The sequence below is a fragment of the Rousettus aegyptiacus genome, unplaced genomic scaffold (assembly GCF_014176215.1).
Source record: "Rousettus aegyptiacus isolate mRouAeg1 unplaced genomic scaffold, mRouAeg1.p scaffold_m13_p_14, whole genome shotgun sequence".
Classification (NCBI taxonomy): Eukaryota; Metazoa; Chordata; class Mammalia; order Chiroptera; family Pteropodidae; genus Rousettus; species Rousettus aegyptiacus.
In genome coordinates, this window is record NW_023416289.1 from 3532195 (window position 1) to 3546836 (window position 14642).

A 14642-nucleotide genomic window follows, 5' to 3' on the forward strand; every position below is an offset into this window, starting at 1 on the left:
GTGCGTTCCCACTCTTCCTCCCGCCCCCCGCAAGGGGGTCCTGCTTCTGGGAAACCACTGGGCACAGCCCGGATTTATCTGTAATATATAGAAAGAGGGCAATCCTTTCCTTGACATGGAATGTCTTTATTTCTCTTCTAGTTTTTCTGACTATTATCTTCAGCTAACTCGGTATGACTTGACATCCCTCGCTTCTGAGTTACCAGTGAGTACATGTCGTAGGGATATGAGCCTTGCTCCTGTCTACCCAGTGACGTGAGAAGGGAAGCCACGGAGACTCCCAAGAGGGCAGCGGTCTCCCACCCTCCCGGTGGTGGAAGAAGGGGAGGAGGGACCCAAGAAACGGCGGTCCCGGGGCGATGACTCTGACTTAGCTTTGGAAAGAGAGGAGATGGGAGGCTGAGCCTGTGTTCTCCTAGGAGGGACAGCAAATCCAGGAGGCCGCTCTGGAGGCAGCGTCAGAGACAAGCCTGTGTTTTTCTCTTCTCACTGGCCATGGACTTTTCAAATCCATCAAACTTTTGAGTTAGGTTTATGAAGTCCTGCCTCTGCTCCAGTAACTGGCCAACCACGATGTCAAGCGTACTTCCGCCAGGACCCAAAACACAGCGAAGGGGGTCCCCGCCCTTTTCAGCATTCTGGGGTGCCGAAGGTTCCTCTGTCAGCAAATTTCAGCTGGCATTCCCAGCCCCTCAGGGAGGAGGGCCATGCCAGTCTACCCATGCTCATCCAGACACACCTGGGATATTTGACCAAACGCCTGGGTACCCTGAGGCTGAGTCGGGATGGGAGGTGTCCGAGGATGAGCTGTGGGTGTGTGGCAGATGTGCGTGTGCTGTGCACACGGGTAGGTTTGTGAGTATATGTGACTCCTACGAAAAGACCCTGGGCAGTGGCTGCTGGATTGGGGGACAGGGGCAGAGGAGTTGGGCAGGGGCCAAGGAGCATTGGCTAGTTAACGAGTGAGTCCACTTCTCTGGGATCCTCAGCAGAGGAGCGAGAGCTCCACCCCCTGCAGACACAAGCCACCTCCACGCACACCTGCACACCTCGCTGGGGGCTTGCAGTGGGGCTGCTCTGCCCCCGGCTCTCCCGGAAGGGTGGGTGCAGGTGTGACAGCTCTAGCACGCTGTCTGGAGGCAAAGCCAGGGTCCCCCTCTGTTGAGCCATTTCTAGCCGTGTCCTTGCAGGGCATAATTGCTGTCATCTGTACAGGAAGGGGTGTGTCAGGCTGGAGGCAGTTTCCAAGCGCCGACATCTGCCCCCCGGCCTTGGCAAAAGGCGAAAAGTAAGAACAATGCAGCGAGTTGTTCGTCGGTCTAAATGCATTCAGTCGCAGGGACTACCCTTTCTCTGAGATGACGTCTTTCTTCTTTTTGGTATTCGGATGCCCTTTAAAGATCACGTGATCGATGCTGTGCGTGTGTGTGTGTGTTGTGCCCGTGTGTGCACGTTTGTTTGCATATGGAAAAAGGCACAATAGTGATCAAAGTGGGGTCCGAGAAAGCCCGGTTGGTCCCACGCCCCTTTCAGGGGGCCTATTTTCCTAATAGCCCTGAGATGTCACGTGCCCACTTCTCCGTGTGGACATCTGCCCTGAGGGTGCAAACGGCCGTGGCGGGTCGACCTGCTGGGGCCGGAGCTCCGATCGGGCTGTGACACACTTGCAGAAGCAGAGGTGGCATCACTTAAGAATGTCCCGACGCAAGACCGTTCCTTAACTTGCTAATTTCTCGACCTTCGAATACAGCTGCTTCAACACTGTTTGCGACCAAATGTAGAAAGCATTTCTCTGGCCTATTGAAATCCGATCATCGTCTCGAGGTGAAGTACTTGTGCCATTGTTCGAGTTGCAGGTGACCTCGCTGAATACCATTTTTACTTGGGGGGAACAAAAAAGGTTCACAGAGAAATTATGGTTTTTCAGACTTGAGTGTTGGCCGACAGTTTCTTGAAAATGAATGAAACACATCTGTCGCTTCAAGGAAACTAAAGGAGACCATTTGCTGCCAATGATAAAACGCAAGCTTTCAAAATTATGGCGATAAATGCCCGGGACAGAACAAGTATCTGATAAATGCTATCTTTCCCTTTCTCCCCGCCCCATTTCTCTCGCTCCTTCCTTCTCTTCTTGGTTGAGATTGGCTTCTCGGCCCTGGTTGGCAAAGTGAGAATTTAGGGTCAGCTGGGGGAGAAGGTATCAGTTAGGGTACAGGGTACCCTACTGCAAACACAGCAACTTCAGATAGAAGTTTTTTCCTTCATGCAAAACGCCAAGGTAGGAGGTAGTCTGGGGGTAGAGCACGATTTGACTCCACAAAGCGGATCAGGGCCCAAGCGACCTCTCGCCCACGTCCTGCTCACCTCCACGGTCGAAGCTGGATCTCCGGACCATTTCCATGCTTTGACACACGAAAACGAGGGAAGGACAAGGCGAAGGGCAAGCACACACCTCCTGTGCTCACGTCCTGTCCACGAACGGCCCCTCGTAGCTGCAAGGGAGGCAGGAAGACGGGGTGTCTCGCTGCGGGGCCATTCGATCGCTAAAACGCGTTAGGGCTCCTGGGGCCCGATGACGGCCTCTGCTTCGGCGGGAGTGGCGTAGGCGCAGGAGAGGAAAGGGTGGGGACAGCAAACGTGTGGCAGCTGTAGGCTCTCGGCTTCGATGAGAGTCTCAGGGGGCAGCCCAGAGAGGCTGCCGTGGACTCCGCGCCCAGGCTCCGCTGCCTATCTGTCCTCGCGCCGTCTGTACGCGTGACCCGGGCCACACGCTCCCAGGTTTTCTCCCAACATCTGAACCCGGTAGATGTAGAAGGGACCTTAGAGATGCCCCCTCGTTCGATGAAAAGGAGGCTGGGTCCCGGGGTGGGGGAGGCTCTTGCTCAGTGACACAAAGTGAGCCAGAGTCAGGGGCGGCCCCAGACCCGACTCTCCTCCCCGCTGGCCCGCGGCCTTCCTGCTGCACCTCGCGGCTCTCTCTGCGTGATGCACCAGACCTGCTCCCGTCTGGACACACCTGGTGGCTCCCGGCCTGAGCTGACCACTCAGTCACTGACACGCTTTCAGTAGGAATGAAGCCGGCTCGTAGCACACAGTCACAAAGACGGATAAGTGAGAGCGGCGCCTGAAGGGCGGTCATCCCGGGAAGCGGTTCTCCAGCCTTTTTCATTCACATATCCCTCAAGTTCCTTTTGGTGGCAGGTGCAGAAATTCCACTCAGACTTGCTCACACGGTTAAGGGGGCTTTGCTGGCTGTATACTCACCAGGTCCGTATTTTTAGGGTAGGTCACTTTCAACGCCCCACTCTTGGTACCAATTTCTACATCACCTGAGGTGTGTTGTTGACAAGCAACAGCAACAAGCTCTGAGTGACCTGAGACTCTGGGGCTCTTCCTGGGACGATGCCGGGTGGCTCAGAGGCTTGAAGGAAGGGCCGTAAAACTGGGTCTGGAACCTGGATTTCTGAGGAAGTCGGCAATGAGACGGTCTGTTGCCTGATGCTTCTGCTTCTGCCCGCCCCTCTCTGGTACCAGAAAAAGGTGGTGAGAGGAGGGGGAGATACACCTGCCAGACAAAGGTGTCGCTGTCACACCTTCGGTCTCCCCGCGACGCACCCTGTCAACGTCTGCGTCTGCTTGCTGGGTTGGTTATGGCTTTATTCTCAGCTTTTAACTAACAGATAGGCGTGTAGACCTTATTGCCGTCGCTTTTCTAATGGGAGGCGGTGCGTATAGCAGTGAGAACATCCTGGCTCTACGCTTATGAACCGCGCAACCTGGGGCAAGTTGCTTAACTTCGCCGAGGCTCAGCTTCTTCGTCTTTAAAACGGGGATAAAAGTTCCTCGCTGTGGACATAATGAAAGAGACGCGTGGGAGGGTCTTGGAGTGGAGTGAGCATTTAACGCATGGTGGCTACGTCCGTTGGAAGAACGTCGCGCCCTCTCTGCTCTCTCAGGCCGGGGTCCCAGAAGCGATCCCAGGAGGAGGAAATGGGTCGGCGGCGGGGCAGTGGAGGCACGAAGGGAGGGCGTCGGTCAGGGCGCAGGGACGCGGGGACCCAGGCAGGGGTGGGCTACCGAGCAAGGCTGTTACATCGAGCGAGAGGGTGACGTGGGCTCATTCCCATGGGGAATGGAGACCTGCGAGTCAGCCTCAGAGGTGCGTGGGCCGGGAGCGAGGGGCTGGGGCAGTGATTCCCCCACGCGGTGGACATTGGTGGAGGTCCCTGGTCCCCTGAGGTCAGCCTGCCAACAATGAGACGCAGGTGCTGGCCATCGAGAGTAAAAGCACACCAGGGTCAGGCAGAGGGGTCCCAGGGGATATGGTGGACACTATGCCCCCCCCAACCTCCAGTGGTTTTTACATAGTCGCACAAGAGACTCAAAGCTCGAGAGGCCCCCTCTGGGTCGGGCCTCTCCCGCCCTGGCTCCAGAGCCCTCCTCCTGGGGCTGCCAGTTGGCAAGGCACTTCCGAACAGGAGAATCCGTGAGCTCAGGGCAAATGCTGGGAGTGTTTGTTGGCAATCCCGGGGTGCGGGGCGGGGCTCCGAACCCAACGGCCTTCTGCTCCGTGGCATCTCGCCAGCAGGCCCCGCCTGAGCCAGGCTCACCTGCGCTCAGGCTCATGCATATAAATATATATACACATATATGAGCCTACACTCAGGTGGCGTTGCTGCTGCTGCTGCTCGCAGTCCGAAGGTTAAGAGGCTGGGATTTCACAGCTGGCAAAAGGCCCACCTGCTCAGGTATTCCCCCGGGACTTCCTGAGCACCAGCCTGGCCCCTGCTCAGGGGAAGACCTCACACCTCGCGAGTTCCCAGACGACCCTGGTTCCTGCTCAGCATCGGAGAAGACAGGCAGAGCGCGTGTGCTGGGTGATGAGGAAAAAGAGGCCGCCTCCCACCTGGAGAGCAGGGAAGGCCGCAGGGGTGGGGGGGGGGGGGTGGGAGGGGGCTCCGCTTCTCTTCGTTCCCACAGAAGGCGGAAGGTCTGGGCAAAGGAGGACCTCGTTTTCCCACCAGCAGCAAGACCGGCTCTGGGAGATGGCTCCCAGGCGCGGCCCCAGCCTGGGCCTTCCTGGGCCGACCCCCAGGGCTGTATGTGGCCTCCACGAACGCTCCACTCATCGTGATTCTGCTGTTCTGTCATGGAGGCGTCACGCACAGTTGCACAGATTACGCACCGCACAGCACCAAGAGTTGTGTAGCCTAAGCTTGAGGGACCCGCCTTGCAGCCCACGAGACAGCGTGTGCCAGCAGCCCCATGCAAAGGCTCGGCTGGCGGGCGGTGGGCAGTCCCGTCTCGGCTGCTGCGTGGAGAAGCTCCATCGTTCCCCTTGAGCCCCTTCCCTCATCGGTCAAGTGGGGATGGAATGCTCGTCCCTGGTCCCCAGAGGTTGCAAGGCACGTGTGTGATAGCGAACTGTGTACAGCTGTTCACGCGGGGCCTGGCGGGAGGGGACCCTCGGCACAGCCTGGCTTCTCGCTCTTCTGCCTCCCGCCTGGACTCGAGGGCGGGCATGGCCCCTGTCTGACTCCCCGGTCCCCAGCCCAGTCCTGGCATATTGGAGGAACTCGGGACCCCTTCGCCGAGGGCCTGGGGGAATAACGCTGAAGCTGGCAAGGGTATCTGGGGAGAGTCTGGGGCCTGGTCTGAGTTACCAGCCTCCTCCCCACTTCCCGCCTCCATGCACATCTTCTCTGGGATGAGTTCGCCCAAGCAGAGGGCGAACCCGGTGGCCACGGGCTGGGTTCCGGCAGAGATGCGTGTTTCATTTGGCCCGCACCGTGACTTAAAGCTTTTGTTCAGTTGCCAACACTTTAAAATTTGGAGATTTCGCCTAGAAGCCTGGATTTCCAGCTACTCCTGAGAAGTCGAGAGATCTAGCAACTCCGGGCCCTCGAGCGGTGGCCGGTGTCGAGCTGCACCGTCCCTGAGGCTGGGCGTCTGGGTCTCCCTGGCCCGAGCCCCTCCGCTTGGTTTCTTGCTTCTCTCCTGGTGACCTGTGACCTCTGGTTCTGTGGACCTTGCGGACGGTCCTGGTGACCTTTTCGAGTCTCGGTTGGGCAAACGAGGGCCGTGCCGGGGCCTCGGTCTCTGTGATGAGTGTCTTTGCCGGACAACCCACAGAGGCGCTCTCCAGACGTGCCCGGCCCTGTGCTGGCCACCGCGCCAGCGCTCACGGCCAGGCCTCCACTGCCACCCTCCCTTCGACTTTCTCTTCCTCCCCTGCCTCCAGCAAGCCCGCGAGGCCGCGGCATTGTTTTGGGACGCAAACACACGTTATTAGAACCCCAGATCAAAGGCGGCGTCCCACGGCCTGCCTCTCAATGGTCCCTTTGTGCAGAGGAAAGCCTGCAAGGAGCTAGAGCCCAGGCGGAGAGGGAGGGGCCAGAGGAGGGGGCTCAGGACAAAGATACTTGTCACCCTGAGACGCTGATGTTCAAAGAGGCGCCAGGTGGAGGATGGACCCCGGCTCGCTGTCGGAAGATGCAAATGGAGAAGTCTCGTTGTGTGCAGAAGAAAACACTGGTCCCCGTGGTTTCAGAGGGAGGAGACATCAACGGCTGGGTGCATGGCCTCTGGCCGTCCGCCGGCCCCTGCCGGGGGTGGGCGCGGCGCGGGCAAAGGCCGCTTGGAACGATGGGGTGGCGGCGACCTCCCCTTGGGCACAGAGGCAGGAGGAAGCAAGCGTAACACAGATGGGGAGCTTGAAGAAGGGCAGAGACGCCAAGGGGGACAGTTTTACCTTTAGTCCGGTGGCCCGTCGGCTTGGCCATTTCTGTCTGCAGTGAACATTTCTAAAGCCCCTACTACGTGCCAGGCACCGTGTGGTGCGGGGTGGCCATGGATGTGACGAGCGCGGGGTCCGGGCGGGCGGGGTGCTCTGCCGTAACCGCCCCGTCAGCGTCGGTGGCATCGGCCACGTCCTGCGGCCGGACTGGACGCATAAGTGTTCCCGCACACGCCGTCTCGTTGGCCTTCAGGGCCAGCCCGAACAAAGGAGCGCTTTGACCGTTCAGATGCTGAGCCAGGAAGCCTGCCCGCTCTGGGGGTGGGGAGCAGGTGGGAGGAGGGTTTACTGAGAAGGGGGTTTTCTAGGAGAGGAGCCCACGAGGACAGAACGGAGGTCAAGAGGTGGCGGTGACGCGGAGGTTCAGGGACGGGCAGGCACTCGCCTGCACGAGCTGCCCAGGGCCCAGGCCCCTGCGCCTGGCCCCTTCTGTTCCGGGTCTACCCTCCCCCACCTGCACCCCCCCAGGATCTCAGCCAACCCCCGGCTTTACGTTCCTCCTGCCTGCTCAGGACACCCAGGTGCACCTCTCCCGCCCGCTGCTTGCTTCTGAATTCCAGGCTCACAGATCCACCTGCCCCCTTATCTCGCTGCTCCCATATTCCACAGGCCTCTCAAACTAGAGCGTGCAGACGGAGGTCCTGCCCCTGCCTGCCCCACCGCAGGCTTCCCCAGCCCCTCCTGCCAGGGACTTAGGCCAAAGATGTTGACATCTTCCTTAACTACTCCTGCAACCCGCCCCCACCACCCGCATATTAGCTAATCTCGTTGCCTCTGACCTCTGAACACATTCAGCCCTGGACGGACGGACGCCTCACCGCCTCCCCTGCCGTCACCCTGGTCTGAGCTGCTGCGATCACCTTGCTTCTGCCTGGTCTCCGGCCACCGCCCCCTAATCCACACTCCGTTCTCAAGATAGCAGCCCCGTCAGTCCGGGGCACGATTCTCCTCTGGGGGCCCCGTCCCCCTCCGGTAGAGCTGAAGCCCTCGCCGAGCGAGGCGCGTGACCGGGGCTTGTCCCCTTCCAACCTCATCGCCTCCTCCTTGAAAGCCCCCCTCTCTCCCTCCGCTTCGGAGCCATCGGCCTCCTGGTTCCCCAACTATTCACACGTGTCCCCCCTTCAGGGCCTTCGTACGTGCCGTTCCCTCTGCCTGGACCCTCTTTCCCCTGCCGTCCTCACGGCTCCCTTCTTCATCTTGAAGTCTTTGCCCGAAGGCTACTCTCCCTGACCCCGCTACCCGAAATCGCCACCCCTCCCCCGATATTTCTTGTCCCTCTTTTCTATTGGGTATCTTCCCCCCACAAACACACCGGGTTTCTCACTGATTTCCTTCCATCACTTCAAGAGACAAAGATAACCAAAGAGTCTGGTGTAAATCAGGCCCTCGACGAATCTTCGCCGAGTGACTTAATTAATAAAAGAGAGACTCCTTTAGTTTTTGGGTCCCTCCTCCCTCGCTCTGTCCCTCCTTCTCCTCCCCGGTATTGTTACTTACTCTATATAGAGGCGAGTTATATAACCCTAGTAGCTGCTAAAAAGCCTGCTTCCGAGAGCCTCCAAGTGTTGTCTACAGACCAGCAGAATCGACCTCCCCTGGGAGCTTGCTAGCAACGCCGATTCTCGGGTCCCAACCCAGACTGCATTTCAGCAAGCTCCCAGGGGAGTCACATGCACGTTAAATTCCAAGCAGCCCTCATCTGGGCCATTTGACCCCAGCCCAGGAAAAGGGCACCAAAGGTCTCTCAGAGACCCAGGATCAAAACATACAGGCAGAACTGACGAGGTTAAGAGCTGGGAACAGGCAGTGTCAGGGATCAGGGACCAAGACGGTCCGTCTGTCTGTGTGTGTCTCTCCACCTGCTTTAGCGGCTCTGCTGCTCTCTGACCACTCCTATTATTCCTGCTTCCTTCTGCTAGTTCATCAGCCCGCATGGCCCCCAAGCAGCTGCTCCAGCCCCTGGGGCTATGGAGCCCTTCAGCTTCCCAGACACCAGGGAGTGAATGAACCCCAGGCCCTGGACCTTTTTATTCAAATTCTGCAGAGAGATGCTGATTGGTCAGGCTCATGGGTCAGGCAACCAATCAGCTGTGGCCAAACAGTGAAGGGGTCATATGGTACCAACAGGGCTGGACTGGGGGTGGGATGGGAGGAGGAGGAGGAGGAAGCTAAGCTAGAAGGGAAGGCAGGTGAGGCAGGCAAACTGAGGCCAGCTTTGCTGCAGGGGCCGCTTTACCTCTCACCTCTCGCTAGGGCGTTAAGAAGCCATGGGCCCACCTGAAGAAGCCTCGTGCATAGTAAGTGTCCCATTGCTCAGAGGCCTGGAGGTGCATGAACATGTCCTGAGACACGTTAAATGCCCACTATAGACTCGTGTGGGTGTAGTCCTTCAGGGAGCCTTCCCACGCTGCCTCTGTCCCCACCGAGCTGTCCCTCTTGTCATCCTCTTGGCCCAGGTCCCTGGATTTGGTTACTTGGAACCTCACATGGGAAGGAAGCCACTAGTCCGGCATTTTCCAAAGTGTATTCCGTGAACACCCGTCTTCACTTGAACTTCCCCAAAGGGGTTTCCTACTCCGGGGAGTTAAAGAAAAGTCTCCTCTTGGAGAATCACAAAGCCCAGCTGCCCGCTGAAGGTTCTGACAAGTCCTGCAGGAAAAGGACCTTGTCTCCCTCCGGCCAGCTGCCCGAGGCTTCCTAGGGGGTCCTTTCTTTTACACAACAACACTGGCGTTCAGTGAACCCGTTTTGGGAACTGCCGATCGGCCAGCCCCTTCCTTCTGTTTTATAGATGGGGAGACTGAGTGTGGTAATTAGGGGTGGGTTGGCTGCATAGTAACTGGAAAACGAAGGGTTAGAAAGATGGGGCTTCCTGTCCCCTTTTTGTAAAAGGAATCTGGAAGCAGGCAGACCGGGCCTGAGGCTGGAAGGGAGAAGGGCGGAGGGGCCGGGACTGGAGACGAGCCGGGGCACGAGGGGGCCAGGGCAGCATTTTCCCCGGTCCGGCGTCCCCTGGGAAGCCTGTGAACCTGCCAGAACACCTTCGATCTGGGAGGAGGTGGCTACGCAAATGTTCAGTTCGGTTCAGCCAACATTCAGGCTTGAGTAGCTGTCTTTGGGGCCTCTTTCCTCTAATGCCTGAATAGAGCGGGACTCCACCCCTTGCTCCCGGGGAAGCTCAGCCTCCTGCACCTCATCCCCAAGGCCTGATGCTGGGGCCTGGTATTCCTCCCGGCGGCCTCCGGCTCCTGTCTTTTTCCCCTGACGAATCTCTGCATTCAAGACCGCGTGGGGCCTATCGCCCTGCTGATGGGCCGTGTTGGGCCCTCTTTCTGATTCTCTCATTCCGTCCTGTACCACTAACCCAGAGATGCGGTTAGGATTTTGCTGAGGTTTGGAGTAAGGGAGGGCGATTCCATCATAGGGCATCATAGAGCAGGTGACAACTGCCAGTCGCACATTAGCAATCATCGCCCTGAAAATTCACTGCCCCCCCCACCCCTTCGCTGCATGTGCCCCTTCTGCAGCCCTTAGTTATTGCTCTTCTACTCTGTTTCCCTGGAGACTCTTTCCTTCTCTTTCTGGATTGCCGTCTCCAAAATCCCTATGACTTTCTCATGCACGACAATTTAACTCTCCCCTCCTCACCCAGGCCGGGTTTCCAGGCCACTGAGCAACGCCCACATTCACCAGGGGAGCAAAGCAGCTCCAGGGGCCTGGGAGGGACCCGCAGACCTGGACGCTAGGGACCGCGTTCTTGGTGGCCCTCTCACTTTCTGGCTGACCACAACACACCCCAGGGCAGAGGTGGGGAGGGGCGGGTTCCTCTCATTCCCCACAGAGCACCTCCTATGGGCAGTGCTGGGTAACTGCATCTACAGATGCAAGCCCACCACCCCAAGGAGCCCAGACTCTAGGAGCGAATTTAGCTCCAGCATTAAAAAATAAGGGGTGCCCAGTGGAGAAAGAGGGGAGGGGAGCTCGGCTATTCAGAGCTGTCAGAGATCTTCAGGTTGGAAGGTCAAGGAGGGCTTCCTCTAGGAGGCGGCATTTGAAGGGGGGTCAGATCAGATGTCTCAAGCAGGGGATAAGCATGGGGGTGGCTGACCAGGGTGAGCTATTTTTTTCCCCTAAACCTCCCAGCTCTGCTTCTGACAGATTTCACCTAAACCAGCCTTGCTAAATCTCAAGCCCCATGAAACCCATTTCTGTTATAATCTCTCTCTCTTATCTCTTCCTTGCCTTCCTTTCCCATTCTCCTCCCCCAAAGGATGGGAAATCTTCAAAGAAAAAGATGTGTCACTGTAAGTATACAGCCCAAGAAATGGGCCAGATAAATTATTAAAACACATGAAAAGACAGTGAGTCGTGGCGCGGGAAGCTGACAGAGACCAAATAGCCACCCCAGGTGGAAGGTGGGCCGGTGGCCTCCGGGGAGCCCCTCGTCACGGCCCTGGACAGGCTAAGGTTTCAGTACAAGGCCCACCTCTCTGGTTTCTTGCCCCAGGGCCAGGTTGTTTTTTTGGGGGGGTTAGGGTGTCCCGCTTCCAACAGCAGCAAGTCCCAGGCGCCTGGTGGGCTGGGAAGGGCCAGGCTGAAGGCGGAGGGGGGGCCATTGTGTCTGGGCTGGACGTTTGGGATTTTCTTCCCCCAAGACTCAAACTGGTAACTGCAGAGTTTCAGTTGTTGCTTTTATCTTTTTTTTTTTTTTTTTTTTTTGAACTGTAAAAAGAAATTCCCAAGGGGTTGGGGTGGGGAGGGATACTTTTTTCTCATGAAAGAAGAAAGCCACGACCGGTTTAAGGAAGTAACCAACTTTCTGAGCACTGTGAGAAAGAACGCCAGGAGTTCTGCTTTGATTGACGTGGACCCTGGCACCGGTGGGGGGGGGGCGGGGGTGGGAGAGACAAACGGCATCCCAACCGACGCCGCTTCCTTTGGAGGGGCCTGCAGGAAGGCCCCCCACTCTGCCGCAGGCACTGGACCCCCATCCTTGCTTTTTCCTTTTCCTATAGCTCAGGGGTTCACACCACTGACATTTTGGGCTGGACAGTTCCTTGTTTCGAGGGGCTCTCCTGTGCCCTGTAGGATGCTGAGCAGTAACCCTGGCCTCTTCTCGCCAGGTGCCTTCAGACGCGGCCGCAGGCCCCCGGGGCTGGGTGGGGGAGCCGCCGCCAGCCATGGCGACCCCTTCTAATTTACCAGCATCACATGCCGTTTCTCCCAGCAGAGTGGGAGCTGAGAGCGGAATCACCTAGTTTATTCACTGGTGTATCTTACGTGCCTAAAGTAGTACCTGCCACACAGCCGGCATTGAATTTGTATTTCTAGATCGCGGACGCTCTAGAAACAAGTGGGAGGTGAAGTTCCGGCTGTGTCGGGGCGTGACGTAGTGAAAACAGCGTATGCGATGGTATCGACAGGCCCGGGTTCGGATCCCGCCACGTCACTGGCTGCTGTGCGACCTTGGCCAAGTGACTTCCCCTCTCTGAGCCTGGCAGAGCCTCTCCTTTGTAGAACAAACACAAGCGTGCATCAGAGGCTGGTCGCGAGGGCTCCACGTGACTTGGACAGTGGCTGGCATGTAGTAGGTACTAGCTAAGGGATTGCAATACGAAGCGGACAGTGATGATATTCTGGTGGGTCCCAGCACGTCTTAGATGAGGTCGCCCTGGTAACAGCATTGATGTGCCTGCTTATAAGATCGGCCTTCGTTTCTACCAAAAAGGATATGTGGAAGACGAAGTTTGGAGGCGGGAAGTAAGACACTGTCGGATGAAGACATTTGTGACTCTGGTGGGCCGTGGGGCTCCCGGTGCCCTTTTGAGACGTGTAAATGATCCAGACACATAAATAGCCCCATGTGGCTATTGGTCACTTGCAATGTGGCTAGTTTGGGTTGAGACGTACTCTAAGCATAAAATAGACACCAGATTTCAAACAGTGCAAAAACAAAAAAATGTACGATATCTCATCAAACGTTGAAATTATAATATTTTTGATATATCGGATTAAATAAAAATACGTCATTGAAATTAATTTAATCTTTTAAACTTTTAAAACATGTGGCTGCTAGAAAATTTAGAATTACGTCCGTGGCTCACATTATCTAAGGAGTCGGCAGAAAGGGCAGAATTGAGGCTCCATTTCACAGATCTTAAAACCGAGGCTCTCACAGGGAATTCGGTCCCAGGGCAAAGCTGCCGCCCTCGCTCCCAGCGCTGGTTTCGTTTTCTTCCCACATCAAGGCTGCCAGTTACCAGGATGAGCCTAACAACAGGCCCACGGTGTCCCCAGCAGAGCCCGCGTTCTCTCTCAGAACCACAAAGGTGGGGTGGAACCCCTTGATGTTGCCCTCCCTTCTGCAGAGACCTCCCCAGACAAAACAAACAAGCCTTTGGGTCTGCGAACTGCAGCGGGGAGCGGAAGCCGAGGAAGATCAAAGCCCCAGCGGTTACCCCCTTCCGGGCGGCGCAGCTGGCAGCGCGCCCCGTCCCCAGGCGGGCACTTGCAGGCCCCCTGGCGAAGGGATCCGAGCTACCGACTAGCAACTCGTGGCTTTCAGACACTTGTCACTGCCCAAAGTGAGCTGGGTCCACGACTGGCTTAGAGGCGCGGTGGGGGCTTCTCCTGGACCCCCGGATCAAAACTAGAGGACGGAAGGGGTGGGACCTGAGGCGAGGAATAAGCTGACACTTTCTGCAAAGGCAAGTCGTGCGAAGACTGGGAAGGGGCAACGGAGCAGGCGCGCAGCAGGCGCTAGCGCCCGAGCAGCGTCCTCTCCCGACCTCAGTTTCATCACCTGTAAATTGGGGCCACCGAGTCCTGCCCAGCCCGGTTCAAGGGAAACTATAAGCGGAGGGAGGGCACAGTGCTGTTCTCGAGAGCGCAGGGCCCAAGAGGGTGTCTGTCCCAATACGCCTGCTGGCGAGAGCCCCCAATCCGGGTCCCCAGGCCCCTGGCCCTGGTCGCCGGACGGAAGCCGCAGCCTGCAGGGGGGCGCTGTGTCCCGCCCTGCAGCGCCGCGCCGGCCGCGCCCCGCCCCGCGCCCGCCGGCCCCGCCCCCGCCCGCCCCCTCGACGGCCCGCCTCGCCTTTGATGCGCCGCCGCCCGCCAATGGGCGCGCGGGGCGGCGCGGGCCGCGGCGGCTGGCTGGGCGCTCGGCGCGCCTGGGCGTCAGTCGGGCCGCGGCGACGGCGGCAGGAGCGCGTCCCGGCGCCGCCTCGGGCTGCGCTCCGCTCGGGGGCTGCTCCGGGAGGAGGAGAGCCAGGCGAGGCTCGGCGAGCCGCAGGGCCCGCGGGCCGGGCGCATGGCTTAGGGACGCCCCGCCCGCCGCGCCCCCAGCATGGGGAAACTTCACTCCAAGCCGGGTCAGTGCCCCCGCCCGCGCGCCGGCCCCGGGGGCTCCGCCGCCCTCGGCCCCGCGGTCGCTAACTCTCTGCCTCTCCTTTCTTTTCGGCTCCCGCCGCCGCCGCCGCGCGCGCCGTGCCTGCAGCCGCCGTGTGCAAGCGCAGGGAGAGCCCGGAAGGTAGGGGCGCGCGGGGCGCGGGCCGGGGGGACGGATGGAACGGCCTAGCCACTCCCACCCCCAGCCCCGGCCACCGTCCCACAAACCCGCTCCCGGAGCTGCCTTCGCACCCCCAGCCCCGTCCCACCGACCCCTCCCCGCGGTCCTCCGCCTCCCCGTGCCAGCCTCAACCCCTCCTCTCGCGGTCCCCGCCCTCCGCGCCCCCTCTTCAGACTCCCCAGCCCCTTCCCTCAAGGTTCCGTCGCCTCTCTTCCTGGCCCTCAGCCTCCTCTCTCGATATCGTGCCTCCCGCGCCCGCTGCGTCCCTGCTCCTGACCC

The 14642-nt window shown here is 58.8% G+C and overlaps 1 protein-coding gene across 1 annotated transcript in view; it reads left to right on the forward strand.

Moving 5' to 3' along the window:
- Positions 1–13990: 13990 nt before the first annotated feature.
- Positions 13991–14642, forward strand: part of NKD1 (NKD inhibitor of WNT signaling pathway 1) — a 62809-nt gene continuing 62157 nt past the window's right edge. The window contains 2 exon segments of the mRNA XM_016147590.2: positions 13991–14166; positions 14292–14324. Of these exon segments, the coding sequence (XP_016003076.2) occupies positions 14142–14166; positions 14292–14324 (58 nt within the window). The 5' untranslated portion in view covers positions 13991–14141.